Source organism: Canis aureus, chromosome 25 (assembly GCF_053574225.1).
Source record: "Canis aureus isolate CA01 chromosome 25, VMU_Caureus_v.1.0, whole genome shotgun sequence".
NCBI classification, from domain to species: domain Eukaryota; kingdom Metazoa; phylum Chordata; class Mammalia; order Carnivora; family Canidae; genus Canis; species Canis aureus.
In genome coordinates, this window is record NC_135635.1 from 7,469,031 (window position 1) to 7,483,752 (window position 14,722).

The 14,722-nt window shown below is 48.0% G+C and overlaps 1 protein-coding gene and 1 long non-coding RNA gene across 16 annotated transcripts in view; one reads left to right on the forward strand and one right to left on the reverse strand.

The window, feature by feature from the left end:
* Window positions 1-327: 327 nt before the first annotated feature.
* PCED1B (PC-esterase domain containing 1B) overlaps window positions 328-14,722 on the reverse strand; it is a 61,257-nt gene continuing 46,862 nt past the window's right edge. Inside the window, exons 1-5 of one of the 8 annotated variants that reach the window (XM_077870333.1) lie at window positions 8,647-9,089; window positions 8,359-8,529; window positions 6,585-6,785; window positions 5,155-5,254; window positions 328-1,925 (exon numbers count right to left, since the gene is read on the reverse strand). In XM_077870333.1, coding sequence (XP_077726459.1) covers window positions 633-1,871 — 1,239 coding nt within the window. In that variant the 5' untranslated portion in view covers window positions 1,872-1,925; window positions 5,155-5,254; window positions 6,585-6,785; window positions 8,359-8,529; window positions 8,647-9,089 and the 3' untranslated portion in view covers window positions 328-632. Of the gene's footprint in view, window positions 1,929-5,154; window positions 5,255-6,584; window positions 6,786-8,358; window positions 8,530-8,646; window positions 9,091-12,597; window positions 12,803-14,722 lie in introns of those variants that run through there. The other 7 variants (XM_077870335.1, XM_077870330.1, XM_077870331.1 and 4 more) reach the window with 7 other exon arrangements.
* The window catches only part of LOC144296937 (uncharacterized), a 61,568-nt gene continuing 55,384 nt past the window's right edge, over window positions 8,539-14,722 (forward strand). For 4 of the 8 annotated variants that reach the window (XR_013363872.1, XR_013363871.1, XR_013363867.1 and 1 more), the window contains exons 1-4: window positions 8,539-8,875; window positions 9,516-9,750; window positions 11,600-11,720; window positions 13,178-13,297. This is a non-coding gene — a long non-coding RNA (uncharacterized LOC144296937). Of the gene's footprint in view, window positions 8,876-9,515; window positions 9,751-11,599; window positions 11,721-13,177; window positions 13,298-14,087; window positions 14,266-14,722 lie in introns of those variants that run through there. The other 4 variants (XR_013363866.1, XR_013363873.1, XR_013363868.1 and 1 more) reach the window with 3 other exon arrangements.

Sequence of the window (14,722 nt, forward strand, 5' to 3'; positions counted from 1 at the left end):
TTTTGTGTGACCTAGAACAGGTTATATACGTCTGTTACCTTGTTTCTCCCTTTTAGTTAAATACTATATAGTTTTCCCAGTTTTAAAATTGAACGATTCTTCGAGAATCTCTGGAAAATATGATCACAAAAAGCAAAAAGTTCTTCTGTCTATTTGTAAGGAACCAGGTCCATCTTACGGAAACCTTCAGAACAACTTCAGACAAATTCCACTTTGAGTGGTTTATCAAGCAGATGAACAGCAGACAGTATCCTCGCTTTTTAAGAAGCTAACTCTTAATGGAAGGGAGAGACACCACTAAATATAGACACACCCAACACCCACGGCTACTTTTAGTGAAACAACTTCTTTATTTCAAAGTTCTGTTTACAAAAAGACAAAAGAGGACAGGGAGTGGGGAGGCGGGAATAATGCTTGGTCACCCCCCAGAGAGTAGGGGAAGAGGGGGGTAGTCAACAAACCTGGGTGTGAGACAGCCTGCCCTTCCCTGCAGTTATCAGCGACCGCAAAGACCAGAAAGAAGTCCAGGCACGGACTGTGGGCTTGAGTTAACCGGATCCGTCTGTTTTCGGGGTGGCGGGGGGATGTGTCCGGTCCACGGACACCAGGGGGAGAAAGGCCGCGCGGGCAGGTTACTGAGGCCTTGGCTGTGGGCGGGAATGGGCCCGCCTCCTGGAAGGTCTGGGCCGCCCACCCCAGGGCCCGTAGGGGCCACGCGGGGCATAGCGGGGGACACCCCTGTGGACCACAGGGGCTCGCTGCAGGTAGGGTAAGGGGAAAGGGGGCCCAGGGGGCCCAGGGGGCCGGGCATCCATCATTAAGTCATCCTCAAAGGAAAAGCCCATCTGGGCAGGGAAGGGGACATCTGAATGGAAGTAGTTGGAGGAAAACTCATCCGACTGGAAAGACGGGCCGGAGGAAAAGTAAGCATCCTGGGGACCGCACAGGTACGGCGGCCTGGGCTGGGGGAGAGGAAAGGGCCGGGGCGGCGGGGGCGTGGGCGTGGGCAGCAGGGGGCAGCACCTGGCGCGGGGGGGCGCGCGTCCCCGCACAGGGAACCCGGGGCGGGCCCTGACCCACGTGCTCACGCGGTCGCGCCGGGGCAGCTCCACCCCCCAGGCGTCGGCCACGTGCGCCAGCAGCAGCTGCGACAGGTGGCGGTGCGCGCGCTCGTCCCAGTGCACCCCGTCGCGCTGCAGGTGCTGGCCCGCGTGGCGGAAGTGGAAGTGCAAGTCCAGCACGTCGAAGCCGTGCCTCTTGGCCTCGGCGGAGCTGTAGAAGTTGGCTTCGATGACGCGCTCGATGAGGGAGCCGTCGCCGGGCTGGTGGTCGGGCGGCAGGAAGCCCGCAGTGATCTGCTTGCCCACGGGCATGGCCGTGTTCCAGACCAGGAGGCACGACTCGGGCAGGACCTGGCCCAGGCGCCGGAACAGGCTCGCCAGGTTCTCCCGGTAGCTCCGCCAGGAGTCCGGGCCATACCTGGAGAGGTCCCAGAGGCAGGAGTTCATGATGACCACGTCCGGGGGGCCGTGCTCGCTGCCCTGCAGCTCTTGCAGGACGGTCTCAAGGTAGCTGGAGTACACGCGCGTGAGGAAGTAGAAGCGCACCAGGTGGTGGGCGTCGCAGAACTGGCGGACCTCCCGGTACTGGACGCCGTTGTGCATGGGGCCCATCTGGCCTCCGTCCACCAGCTCGTCCTTCTCGAACGTCTCCTCCCCCTTGGCCTTGAGCTGGTTGGTCGTGAGCAGGCAGTCCTTCTGCAGCAGGAGCACCAGGTCCTTGTACACGGCCCTCTGGACGGAGTCGCCCAGGATGACCACGAACTTGTTATGGAGCAGCTGCTGCACTTCGGAGGCCTGCAGGTGGACCATGACGCCCCGGGCGCGCGGCCTAGGTCTGTCCTTGACACGCGGCGGGTCTGCAGACTGCTGGGACACAAGAGAGAGCGGCTGGGAGGGCCCCACCCGCACCCTGGGCAGGCCGTCCGCAAGCCCAGGCCTCGGGGAAGGGGATGGAGGGTGGGCCTGGGGAGTCCAAGAGCAAGAAGGGAGCCGGAGCCCCGAGCCCTGCTTGGCCTGCTCTGCCGGGCCTCCCCTTGAACCTGCAGACTCCTGCCCCGAGGCTGGTGGAGGCCCGGCTTCCCCCAGGCCCTCCCCTGGCTGGAGGCGGAACTGCCCCTGGGAAGGCAGCTCGGGTGCAGAGAAGTGGAGAAGGGCGAGGCCGGCTCTGCAGCTGCTCAATAACCGGGACTGTGAGTGAGCAAGAAAGCACAGAGTGTTGTGATACGTTAAGCTGAAGAAGTTGCATGCCCCATGGGTGCCCTGTGCGGCTGAAACTATAGAAGAATAAGTAACATTGGAAGAAAATATCCCAGAACATAGTTTTTCATAGAAAACGAGGATTACGGATGACTTGCCTTCCCTCCTTTTTTTGCAAATGTATTTTATAGAATCGTACATTTCTTTTAATAACTTACAAAGAATTCAATGAAATGCAACAAACAACAGAAAGGAAAAGTATGGGGCGGGTGAGTAGCTCAGTGGGTTAAGCGTCCGCCTTCAGCTTGGGTCTTGGCATGGATCCCCTTGCAAATAAACAAAAATCTTTTTAAAAAAACAAGTACGTGTGCCAGGTCAGAAAACACAGAAACAGATTTAACAAGGAAGCAGCTGGTTTTTGCCAACAGGACTTGTAAAAAAGGGCAATAACACTGGAAATTGTTCACATGTTGCAGCTGTAATATTCTTTGCTTCCCACAGGAAGATCAGAATCTGCCATCCCCAAATATGCCATTTTGGCATAAGGATTATTTTGAGCTCAAGGCAACTAAGAATCAAAAGACACAGGAAGAGTTCTCAGCACTTCCCGTCTCTGCCCAAAAGCGGTGTATAAATTTCCCTTTGAGGCAGGTGCGCCTTCCCCCACCAGGAAGAGTAGAGTCAAGGAAGAAGACGGGGAGCTGTCGACACCAAGATGAGTTTGCATTAACAGATTTTACTAAAATAGCCCCCATCTCCCATTAGTTCCCTCATAGATTTCCCAGTTCCTCCCCACAATTCTTCATCCCGTGAAACCCAAACCCCTTTTCCTTTGTTAAAATAATAAGCCCCTGAATCTGCTTCTTTGAATTTCCATTCTGTGAACTCTTGTGCACACAAATATTAATAACAACTGTGTGCTTTTTTAAAAATTTTCCTTTGAACCCATCTTTGTTTAATTCACAGGGCCCTGGGTATTGAACCTAAGAGAGTAGAAAGTTTTTCCTCCTCAGCACATTGCATAAGATGTTAAGAGTTGTGAAAGCCATCTTCAAAACTTCGGTTTATTTTAAAGCTGCCATTTGTAACCATATCCATTAATGAATAAAAGGTAAAAGTACACTTCGATATCACCAACAAATCTCAGAAGGGGAGGACCACGGCATTCACTTGATACACTTACACAGAAGCCAATAAAATCCATTGTGCCTTGATATTTGTAGGCATTTATGCATCAGTAAGCATTTCAATAGGGCCGGGTGGATAGCTATGATGAAATTACACATTCAGTTTTTAAAAGCTATATTGTGTGTGTTTAAATGGGTACAAGTACAAAAATGAAACCATGAAAATGGGTAGCATATAAGAGCTGCCCTAAGAGAATAGTCGAAAATAGTAGCTTATTTTTTTCCCAAAAGAATCTCCATTCAAATGTTTTTGCTATCAAAAAAAAAAAAAAAAAAGGCTTAAAAAGAGGATATATAGCTTAATGTGGTGCAATAAAATAAAACCTTAAGCAAACTCCAAATCCCTTTGGGGCTCTGGGATGTTCCTTTGTTGACAGTCATTTGTCACATTTGTTAGGTGTCTACCAATTGCTCCATGCCGTCGGGGATATAAAAATGAGTAAAACCTGGTCACCCGGCAGGAGCAGATCAGAAATATTGACTGGTGGCTAACACAGAGTGCCAAGTACCTGAACGTAGAAGGAAATAGGTGCTTTGGACTTTCAGGGTCTCTGAACAAACAGCACTTCCCTGCTCTAGGTCCCAGTCTCCAAAGTGCTAAGTGAAGGGGGAAAACCTCCTCCTGGGGTTTCTTGGGTCCTCACGGGGCGCCCGACCTGCGTGCCCTCTCTGGGCTGGCACTCTGGTCCCACCGTGTGCCTAGTGCCCTAGGATACCAAACACCGTCCCCTGCCATTAGAGTTCTCTCCCTGCGGCGGGCAGCTCTGATGACCTGGTGGCTCTCCATTAGGGTACTTTGTTTCCTGGGCCTAATGCATCCCTCCTCTGGGTGTGAAGCGCTCTAGACTGGGACTCACAGGTGGGAGTCCAATCCACTACTTAAAAGCTGTGGGAAAGAGAGGCACTGAAATGCAGTGGTGAAGAGCACTGCTTTCGGAGCAACACAACTTGATGTGAGGACTAAGTGTAAAACGGTTAGAACAACGCTTGACATGTAGTAGGCACGGATAAGGGTTAGTTATTATATGACTGAGCAAGTTTCAAAACACCAGGTTAATGATCTATAAAAGGGGGAGGAGGGCTTACAGTGTTTGTCCTGTGCGTCTAGCAGGGTTCTGTGAAGAGCAGAGGAGATGATCCAAGGGAAAGGATAGAGCAAAATTAATGTTTGTTGAATGGCTATGGGATGCCAGTTGCTTCACGAATGAAATCCTATTTATGAGATGACTTTTATGATTTCTGTTTTATAGGGAAGGATATTGATGGGATGGAGCTAAAATTTAAAACCACAGACGCTGAAGTCTGTCTCTGTAGGGAGACGTCCTTTACAGCAGATGCCCTGCGGGCTGGGTCTGAATCCAAATGCTTGGCTCCAGTAGGGGAGATATCGGAGACAAGATAGAAGGGGAGTGCCTCAGTGTGTCTCTCCCCACAGGCGGGCAACCATTTCCTCTGCCTGCCCAGAAGAGGTGGTTTATGTGTATTTAGCAGGCTGGGGTGTGTGTGTGTGTGTGTGTGTGTGTGTGTGTGTGTGCTTTGAGTGACAGTATACATATTTCATCCCATACCTTGATCTCAACCAAGACACATACAAAAATTAAGTGACCTGGATTTTAAAATAACCAAAACACAACTCTGCAGACTCCCAGGCCCCTCAGGGTTTGAGAAATCCTGGCTGCCCTGTATCCCCACCAGTGCACTTAACCTACCCAGATGCTGCTCCAAGAGCTCAGAGTCCACACTAGGCAAGAATGTCTCCCTGGGAATCTCTCATTGTTCTTCTGGGATGGAACAGGAGAGCGGATCAGACTGTGGAAAAGAAGGGAGGAGGAAATGACTGGAAAGAGCCCTCTAGTTAGAAGTTAAACTGAAAGGAAATTCATGAAATTCTTGATAAAGAGCACCGGAGACTGTAACAGGATTAACAAATCAGACACCCACCCCCAGGACTATCGCCCTGAGAATCATTTAGACTAAGATACCATGCGCTAAAATCAAAACCTAACAAAAACGAAGTGACTTTTTTGCAGGGGTGGAGTGGTGAATGAAGACTAATTGAGAGCTAGAGCTGCTTAAAAAAAAAAAAAGGTTGGTAAGTTCCATTTTCAAAGCTTTTTATTTCCCAAAAAATGAAACAAAAAAGGGCTTTGAAAAACAGATTACTGGTCTTTTAAGCCTAGGCTTCTTTCTTCAAATTTGCTTAACTCACTTATTAGTTTTCATAAATATTTTAGAGATAAGAGTGACTCATTCATTCATTCATTCATTCAACATCATTGCAAACCTGACACTATGCCACATGGAGGGCCTAGCATAAAAAGGTAGTCTCTTCTTTCAAGAGCAGCAAGGAAAAGGACGAGTAAAAGGCAAATACAGAAGAAGGTGCTAGCAGCTACAAAGGATGTATGCAAATCAAGTGCCAAAGCCAGCGGGAGGAGGAAAGAGGGAAGGAGGAGGTATGTATACGCGTGATCCTGGCAGTCTTGTTATTTCAACCTCAAATTAAAACCCCTTCCCCTTAAAAAAAAAAAAAAAAAAAAGGGTTGCATGATGATTCCTAAAATCATAAGTTAGTTCCATGCTTTCTATTTGGACTTTGACAGAAATGTGCATTAATAATGGCTACTGCTATAATAAATGACTTTCGAGCACTTTGCTTACATTTCTTTGTTGGGGGTAATTAATTTTTCAAGAGCTTCATAAGCCATGACCTATAAATCACAGACTATTGCTGTGTGACTATCACAAACCAAACACGTAACATTTGTTCTTCATTAACCAATGTGTTGTAGAAATTAGGTTTTTTTTTTTTCTTTTCTTACTGATCTTTAGTTACAGGAAGACGGACACAGAAATAGGTCGGTTGCTCTAGAGACCCTGCAGTGAAATCTTAAATCAGAGGTAATGGCTAACGATTAGGATGTTGTTTTGATTAGTTGTAGGAAGTACTTGTAACTAGTTTAAAAGTTTCTTGCATAAGACTAACCATCTGAATGCAACATTATACTGGGAATACAAACAGTTCATTTCCTTCTAACTGCATTTTTGGTAATCAAAGCAATGTTTTGAACTTTCCAGGATCCCCCTAGGTTTTAACAGAAAAGATGATACAAAATAAAATTATTTTCCATGAATTCACCTCAATGTCTTGGCATTTGCTTAGTTTTCGAAGTGGGCTTTAAACCTGTCACAAATTAAATCGCGCGTCCTATAAAATTTTCAAAGAAGAAAAACGATTCAAACTTCTCCTTTGGGAAAGCTTTACGAATGGCCTGAGGTTTGCGGATTCTCAAGAGATTCATCTTTTTGCTCTGGGCCAACTCAGGTAACACACACTCTCCTATATAACACAGAAAGGGGGAAAATAATGCAGGCCTACTATTTTAAAAAGTGCTTTTAGGGGTAAATTTACAAAAACACAGAAAAGTACTGTGAGATGCTATGGTAAATAATGCAAACTATTTGCAAATATCAGCTACTAGAAAGTCCCATTCTAATCCCCCACTCCAAGTAACCTGGCCTCTAAAAAAGGCCTCAGCTCTGAGAGCCATTTGGCCCATTAAGTCAGTAAAAATTTAGAGAACACACCTGTGTCTACCTGGCACTGTGACAGTTGTCATTCTGCAAATGTGACCCATGCCCGCCCCACAACCACTGTCAGGGTTCCTCTACCCCGTTCCTGGGTCACCCAACCCTACCATATGGCCCACATTTCTAACTTGGCTCTTCAGTGGGTCCTCACACACCACATCTAACATCTCAAACACACGTGATGTAAATGGAAAACTGAAACTAGAATCATAATCTTCAAAGTGGGCTTCACGTAACCACAAGTCTTCCCGGTGGAGGCAGGAATCACTGCAGGCCTAGGCAATTTGCATCATCTCCATCCCTCCGGGGCCACACTCTTAAATCTGTGATTCTTTGGCAAATAAAAGATCCACGGGAGAATTTCACACATTTTCAGGGTCTGAAAATTACCAAGTTTAAAAATCTGCAAGGCGGCATCATTTTCCCCTAGTGATAATCTAACCAAAAGTTCTTCCTGGGGACTTTAGAAAAAAATGCAGGTGACATCCCTTACAAATGAAGGGGGGAGGGTTCATAATACCTGATAAGTGGGTCACTACCATAAAAACGAGGGACGCCTGGGTGGCACAGTGGTTAAGCATCTGCCTTCGGCTCAGGACGTGACCCTGGAGTCCCAGGATCGAGTCCCCCCATCAGGCTCCCTGCACGGAGCCTGCTTCTCCCTCTGCCTCTCTGTGACTCTCATGAATAAATAAATAAAATAAAACTCTTAAAAATGAAAGCCTTTATCCAAATAGCCCCCATTTAAAAAAACAAAACAAAACAAGCCCACACAACGCTTGTTGGATCTCCTAAAGTAAAAACAAATCAAAGCAATTCACATGAAGCAAAATAGGATTTCAAATCCTGTACAGCCTCTGACGAACTTCCACATTCTGGTCTCAGACCATTATTTAAACTACATCCGCTAACTTGCTACCCGTTACTGCTCTAAGACTGAGAGATAACGGGGAGGCAGCGGGCCGGTCCCCCTGCCGGGAGGCGGGGAAGTCACACGTGGACTCTGACCCCACACAGCTGTGTGCTCCTGGGCCCAGGGCCCACTGCCAGGCCACCGTTCCCTCCGCTGTCACACGGGGGGGGGGGGGGGGGAGGATCACCTACCTCCCTGGACAGCAGTGAGGATGCAAAGAGATCACCACTACGTCCTGCCAGAGCCTAGAACGGAGCCTGGCCCAGGTCAGGGACCTTTAAACCTGGGGCCCGGCGCCCCCTCCCCGCTGGAGCCTGCAGACGGCACCTCTCTCCCGTTGCCCCCGTGGAACCTTCCAGCCCACGCCCCCCCCACCCTGCTCCTCCCTCCCTGGGGGGCAGCCCGGTACCTCCTCAGGTGTAAAGGTAATTCCTCAGCCCAGGTGGCTCGCCCTTCCACCTCCTCAGGAACTTTGCTCCAGAATGTCCCCTGGAGAGGGGATAATTATGCATTCTGCTTTTTCTTCACCCTCCTTGGGCTGGTTCCTTCCTTTTAGCACTAGACACACTCTAGTTTCTTGCTTTAAAAAAAGAAAGGAAACTTCTTTGACTCCACCTCCAGGACAGTCCTATCTTTTGCTTCCCCTTCAAGGCCACTTTCAAGGAGTAGTTTGCACGGCCTGTGGCCGGGTCCTCACCTCCCACTCACTCCTCCTTGGACTTTTATTCGGCTTCCAGCTCCACCAAAGCGGGGAGACGTCGGGCAGTAAATCAGCAGCGATTTCCCGGCCGCTCCTGTCCAGGGCCACCTCGTGGTCCTTACCCCGGGCAGCAGCATCCCCAGGTCCTCGGGCCGGGGCGCCCGGGGTCACCTCCTTCCGAGAACTGACACCCTTGGCCCCTGGCTCACCTGCCCCGCGATCCTGGGTGAGTTTCTCGTTCTCGGGCAATCCCCCAATTGTTGGGCTTTCTCAGGAACCCCACGAATGGGCTCCTTCCTTCTTTTCTTCAACCTTCTTCCCTCGGGTAAATCCCTCCAGCTCTTGGCTCCAAGACGGCGATCCTGCTTCTCAGTCTGCCCCCAAACAGTCCGGGCTTACCCCCTGTTTTCCCAGAGCAGTAATTAAGGGCACCCCTCCCCCCCATCACCTAAAGCAAGCCCCCCCCTCCTTTGGGATGAAAACAAATTATTCGGTCTCCTTATCAATCACCATTTGTATGCAGATGCCTCCTGAATTGAGGCCCGGCCCAGGGGCCCCTAGGGGGGCCTGGAGGCAGCCCCCTGGGTTTATATCCGGTTCCACCGCTGGCTAGCCCCTGTGGCCCCTTCCAGTTTCAGCGCATTTGGGGGTTTTTTGCACTTGAGAAGCCTCATCAACAAATTGAGAACAATACTATGAATTTCGTAACCGAGCATTTTTTAAGTGCTCAATAAACGTAGCCAGCCCAAGCTTGTCCCTCGAGCTCCAGGCGACATTCAGGTGCGCAGGCCGGTGCTCCCAGGGGCCGGGGAGGGGTGGGGGCCCAACCGCCTGGGTGGGCCTCTTATCACTTTCAAATTCTCCAGAGGCCCATTTATCCTGCCATCAACCTGGGACTGAATTCCTAAGATAATTCTCCTGTGACCTTTGGATCATCCTCCTAGAGGTAAAAAATGGATCATCTGTTGGAAGGACGGCCGCAGGTCCTTGCTGGGCGTTTTCTGAGAGCTGCTAGAGAATGTTCTCCGGCAACGTCGGTCGGGATAACCTGGTGCAAGTAACCTCTGCTTCTCAAATGCTTGGATCAAGTCATTGTTTACGGTTCGTGACCGGTGGCTGTTGCCACTGTATGCCCCAAAACCTCAAAAATCCTTGAATGATAGCCCAGATGGAGAACAGTTCAACTGCTTCTTGGCATTAAAAATAATCATCATCATAATAATAAGGTGTAATTCTCGGGGCTATGCTTTAGGGAGGAGGATGTGGCAGTGTGTTTTGAGCGCAGTTGACCAATGTCACCTCTGTTGTGGATTTTATGATGAACTTTTTTACTTGCCCTCAATTATTTTTAATTCTTGAGGAAGTGCGTCTTCACTTTGAAAGCCTTCCAGAATGGTATGGTTTCTATGTTGGGTTTTCTTCATCTCAAACGCGGTCATCTAGGGTTTTGAATGTTGTGACTTCACTTTGATTTGATAATGCTAGCCTAGCTCCAACATTCTGTATTAGGAAACTTCGTTTTTTTTACCCTAGGATAGGATCCTGCCTCGTGTGCAGCTCCCCAACACCCGAGGATGGATTTTTTTTAGAGCCCGTGTATACCCGGTGAGCCTTTTCTCACCTCTTCGTGTTTACCCTGTGACTCAGCATCAGTGTCCCCCCAACCCTTCCAATACTGAATTCTGTTTCTGCCTTAAGATCCAGTTTCAAACGCACAGCTGTCTGAAGACCTCCCCCTCTGCCCCCTCAACAGAAAAGTCTCGTTCTTCTGATTTTAGTCCTTGATTCTATTTTGTACTATGATTAACCCCTCATGTGCCATCCCACCCCTGTATATCCTAGTCCTGGATGGCAGAAGTAGGTCTCACCCATCCTTCTAGAGCCTTCGCAGCCCACTGCCTTCTGCATAATGGTTAGTGTTCACTGAGCAGTTACTATGTGCCAGGCCTGCTGCTCTCTGCCCCCAGCCTGCTGAGGGAGAAACAATTATTGTCTCCATTTTATGGATAAGGAAACTGAGGCCTGGGGAGGTTATGGACCTCCCCCAAGGCTGTCCAAGCTAGCAAAGAGCAGAACTGGTCTGTCATTGCCACTGAATCTTCTGATTGATTAGATCAGCTTAAGATACTGTTTTGTTGTTGTTGTTGTTGTTTTGGGAGGAAATAAGGCTCCAGCGCCTGAGCTTTTCAACAACCCAGCTATAAATATTAGTTGAGGTTGAGAGGAAAAAAATAGTCTTATCTAGAAAAAAATATATTTGCATATCATTTTCCTTCTCATTCTCTGTTGAAAACCCAAATGAAGCCATGTTTTGTACACAGCTTTAAGGGTTTTTTTGTTTTTTGTTTTTTCCCCCTGGAAGAAACCGAGCAGAGATGAAGTTCACTTGGTTCGGCCTGCATCCCTGATGGTTAACTGTTCCCCCTCGTGGGTCGGTGGAAAAGCCAGTGCTGTGCTAAAGCTCTATTTGTGCTTCAGAGTTTTTTTATATTTATTTATGCTGACTACTCCAGATCCTAACCAGTGGCTGAATCACAAGTTCCCATGGTTGCAAAAGAGCCAATAATGACTAAGTGGCTTTCGACCGATGGACAGGTTGGGTTCAGAAAATTCTATCTCCGGGAACGACCACAAAAGGCAGTTTCACCTGTGATGTGAACATTCGGCTGAGTCAGCAGGTTGGGGTTTCGCCACCCCCAGAGCTCACTTCATCTCTGTGTCTTCAGCATTTCACCGGGAGAGGTGGCCTCCAATGCTCCTCCAAGGAGATTGCATGGAAGAGCTTTTAAAATGGAAATTCTTTTATGATCGTTGTTATTATTATTATTAACAGTGTAGTGTCTGAATGCCAAGTACAATAGTGTTTCTATGGGGGAGAAAAAGGTTTTGAATTTAAGAATGGGATGCTAAGAGTCGGTCCCTGTCTGCCTCCTCCTCCCTGCCCATGCAGTGTTGTAGAAGGATCTGGAAGGCCTATGTGGCTACTGCTCAGTGTGCTGGCAGCAGGACTGAGGATTTCTCCAGTGTGAGACCCTGTGGCTTGGAATCAGAAGAGAGGCAAGGTCCAAGAGGTGAGGAGCTCTGCGGGAGAAAGGAACGTGGGGACTCACTCTGACACTGGCTTTTCCCCAGTCCTGTTGTCTCCCTTTTGAACCCATGAGCCTGTCTTCCTCCAGCTGGGTTCAGCAGGCCTTTCAGCTCCTCCCCTACCCCTCGGTAACAAAAATACGTCAGCAGCTCTCAAGCTGCCTACCTTAGGGTTAATTGTGGAAATCAGATGAATGCTCTGTAAACTTTACAAATGTTAATTATTGTTCTTCTGAGCCGCCTCAGCACATTCGAGGGATGGGTTTTACTAGTTCAGAGAGCTTTCCAGTTGAATGAAGGACTTAATTTATCATTTAGAAACCCTGATTTAACTTGTTATTCAGTGACATTTAGTATCCACTCCATCAGCGCGGTAAGTGTCTTACCTATCCATTCCTCTTAAGAACCCTGTGACATTTGTAGTTCCTTTTTCTCCATTTTACACATTCGAAAAAAGTTTGGAAGATTGAGTCATCCGCCCAAGGTCATCTATTTCAGAAAAAGCAGAGCTGGGAGTCAAAACTGATGCCAAGCCTTTGTGGTCAACCACAACATACACGATTGCACAGAAAACAGATGCTTCTCATCCTTTCTCCTGTTCACTACTGTCTGTCACACTTCTGTACGTTTTGAGAGAGAGAGAAAGAGAGAGAGAGAGAGAGAGAGCAGAGTTCATCCAGCACGAATCCTTCCTTTGACAAAGTAACAGTTGTCCCTTGCGGGCTGTCCAGTTAGGTGGGGGGTGCAAGGGGTTAGGGTGCTGACTGCTCTAGGCCCAAGAAAGGAGGATCCTAAGAAAGGCTGGTCAGAGTTGGGAAACTGTTACTTAAAATAAAGTGGAAAAAACTGGAAAGTACTTACTCATTAAAATACCTGGTGATTAAAACGTGTACCTCTCGGTGGACTCTAGGTCTCTTCCCCAGACAGGGTCCTTTCTCGGCCGGAGATCAGAGAGGCCGGGGTGGAGAGCCCAGGGCCCCGCGCTGCTCGGCAGATAAGCTCAGGTCTGGGTGCTGCTGGGTTTGTGAGCCAGCGGCTGGGGTGAAGATGCCATTTCCGGTGGTATCTGAGGCAAATGACATGAGTCAGCATTTACTTCTCTGCATTAGGAAGCGGAAGACTAATGACCAGAGCTTTAAGGCCTGACAAATGTGAAAGCGCAAAGTGGCAAGGAAATCCCGCGTGTAGCATCTTCCTGGAATTGGGCGCTGAGCTGGTTTGCAGTTGGCATTTCTCAGTAATCGGGGTGGAGGCCCCATGGACTCTTCAACTTGGTCCTGTTTGCACAATTCAGACCCCGGGGTCTTAACTGTCTTGGAGCTTGGGTGCGCGGAGTGGGGAAGGGGAGAAGGACAGGCGGGGAGGGGAGGCGAAGGGGAAGTGAGAAAGAGAAATAAGGAAATGATAAGAGGACTGCTCCCTTTTCTAATTAATTTTTCAGAGTCGTGATCCTGCATTTTGGTGTGCTGCATCAGCTTGCCTTAGTGCTTTCGAATCCTTTCCCTTGACCTTCCCGCGGCCCTGTGGGTGGAGGAGCAGCCATGGAGAACCAGGGGCCTAGGTGAGCCCAGCAAGTGGCAGACCCATGAGGACCCCCCCCATGTGGCCTCTGCTGTTCCCCACGAACCAGGCAGGGAACTGGGGGCCAGAGGGCGGGGTCTTTGGACTGGTTAGGTGTGTGCAGTGCTCCCTTTTCTTGGGTTTGGAAGGATGTGACTTGGAGGCCCAGGAGTACCCTTCCCTACAGATGCCAAGATCAACGAGGAGGAGGAAATGAATGAGAAAAAAAAAAAAAAAAAAAAACAGGAAAAATGAGGAAATGATGCTCCAAAACAGTTTTCCCTAAACTGTGAACCTTTTATAGGTGTCTTCAATGCATTAAGTAGGGCATTTCTCCATCCCATCTAATGGCATAAAATAACAAGAGTTATTTTATTTATTTTACAAGAGTAAAAGGCTCCAGAACAGTCCGGAAATACATGCCCTGTGCACTTAATTTTTGTTCTTTTTTTTTTTTCTTTAATACTATGCTATTTAGGTAAATTGGCCTATAAGGAAACCCAACTACCTTTTCTTAAGAAATGTCATTTGATGTTACTTCATTGACTACTCAGTTTGTGGCTCAAAGATTCCACTCATTACATATTGTTTTTATTCTCTTATAAGTATCCATAAGTCAAGTTATTTTGCATTTTTCCCCATGATTTTTCAGATTATCATTATGTTCCCAAGGCAAGGCTGCATCTAGAACCCAACTGATAACTTCAATATTTTAAAATTCAGAGTAGTATATTACACAGCTGAGAATTTGCCTTTATTTGATTCTAGGAATGAGTTTCATATCTTTCCAGTTCTCTAGGTTCCAGCTAGTCTGTGCATTGTGAAGGTAAAAGGCCTTGCCAGGTCTGAGGAAGCATGAACAAAATTGGCATAATTCCAAGACCAGACACTAGAGGAGCTGGAATCATGCAGATGATAATCTTGGTTATACTCTTTGAATTTAAGATAAAATTGTTTAAGACCAAACAACAGATTTTCTACCCATTTTCTTACGTCTAAGAACTTATAATGGTATATGGAGACAGTTACTGCTGTTCTTCTGGCCCCGTTTTGTGTTCCATAGCTCAGTGAGCTGGCTTTCTTTCTTATCCACCAAACTTTTCCTAAATGATAATGAACACTGATGCATGTATAAGGTTTTATACTCAGAGTCTCACAATAGAACCCGCTCATAAGGTCAGGCCAGCTCTAATCATTATTTTCACATTGCAGTTGGTAAAACTGAGGCTGGGAATGACCTCGAATGCCTGTGACCTTGATGGAGTACCCAGGACTTGGGCACACGTAGACAGCAGTGTGTCCTCTTTTCTGCCCTCTCAGTGGGAGGCCAGGCAGGGCGCACAGCCATTATTATTTTGCTTATTTTTGGAAGGTATTTAATACTAGGGCACAGAACTTCCAAATGTACAAGTAAGAGTGAGGGGTC